This window comes from Limulus polyphemus, unplaced genomic scaffold (assembly GCF_000517525.1).
Source record: "Limulus polyphemus unplaced genomic scaffold, Limulus_polyphemus-2.1.2 Scaffold982, whole genome shotgun sequence".
NCBI classification, from domain to species: domain Eukaryota; kingdom Metazoa; phylum Arthropoda; class Merostomata; order Xiphosura; family Limulidae; genus Limulus; species Limulus polyphemus.
The window spans coordinates 31,420-32,651 of record NW_013666592.1 but is presented as its reverse complement, the minus strand read 5'-3'; the positions used below and the strand labels follow the sequence as shown (position 1 = coordinate 32,651).

Here is a 1,232-nt window from a genome sequence, read left to right as displayed (position 1 = left end):
CAAAGTTGTATTCAGAAAGAATAAACCAGTTTTATTTAAGAAAGGACTTGTATCGCTAAAATTTCTTGGGAAAGCATTTTTTACTGAAACTTAACAAACGACTAGAGACGTAACAATACTATATTTAATAAAAGAAATATAAAACAAATGCAGAAATGTATCTTTTGTTACTAAGTTGAAAGGTGATTAGGCCTTAAACCTATTTATAGCCTGTATATTTTATTGTGATACAACATTATTCTGTATCATTTGATTTTTACTAATATCACAAAATTTGGGTCACTTTCTGTTAGAATGAAACTGTTTTAATTAGTTTTTACGACTATATGCAGTGACTGGATTGCTCAGTAGTCTCCGTGTTTATTTCCTCCAGCAACCATTATACCAAACACAGTTTCAGAACGAAGCGGGAGAAGTAAGTATCGTAGCTTATATGTTATCATACCAGTCTGTTGTGCTGCTGTAGTGTTGACCGCTGTGACGCTGTCTGTGTTTCTAGTGGTCTGTCGGCGACGGTCATCTTCCTCATCTAATACATACGAAGGTACGTAACTTATAGCCAATAAAAATAAGAAAAATCATATGCAAATATTAATCTATCTACAACTTAGACTGATGATTTGTTAGTAAAGACGAAAATTTTAGAAAACAAAATAGGTGTAAGTTTTTTTAGCAATGCATGCAACAACTTTTTTAGATTTTGTTTGATTTAAATGTTTAGTTTTTTTACTCACCACTAACGAATCACAAAATAGAATAGGCTACTACATAATCTTTTCTTCACTGATTTTCACGCTTTGGTGAAGAAAACAAAAATATCGAATCAACTTTTTTTAGACTATTGTTTTGTTTTTAAGCTCAAGGCTACACAATTGGCTATCCGCGCTCTGTCTATCCCGGAGAATCGAACCCCGGATTTTAGTATTGTAAATCCATAGACCTTTGACGTATTTTACTTTTGCTCCGTAAGTTTTTAGAAGTACTCGAATACCTTTAGATAGCTATCTATAGCTATGTAATTCATCGAAGTATTTCCTGTTTTTATTTAAGTGTTTTATTATATTAAGTAAATAATTTTGCTTGGAAAGTCTTGAAATAGACGAGAAACTAACAAACCACTATAAGCTATGTAATTCTCAAACGTTTTGCATCATATATAAACGAAGCTTGGTTTGTTGATATGGTGAGGAGCAGTGGACAACTATTCAGATGCAAATTTTATATGTTGTCTT

General features: G+C 31.9%; 1 protein-coding gene across 2 annotated transcripts in view; it reads left to right on the top strand.

The window, feature by feature from the left end:
* LOC106461537 (Down syndrome cell adhesion molecule-like protein Dscam2) overlaps nt 1-1,232 on the top strand; it is a 97,437-nt gene that overhangs the window by 79,820 nt on the left and 16,385 nt on the right. For both annotated transcript variants that reach the window (XM_022388526.1, XM_022388527.1), the window contains exon 21: nt 374-544. In XM_022388526.1, the coding sequence (XP_022244234.1) occupies nt 374-544 (171 nt within the window). The remainder of the gene's footprint in view (nt 1-373; nt 545-1,232) is intronic.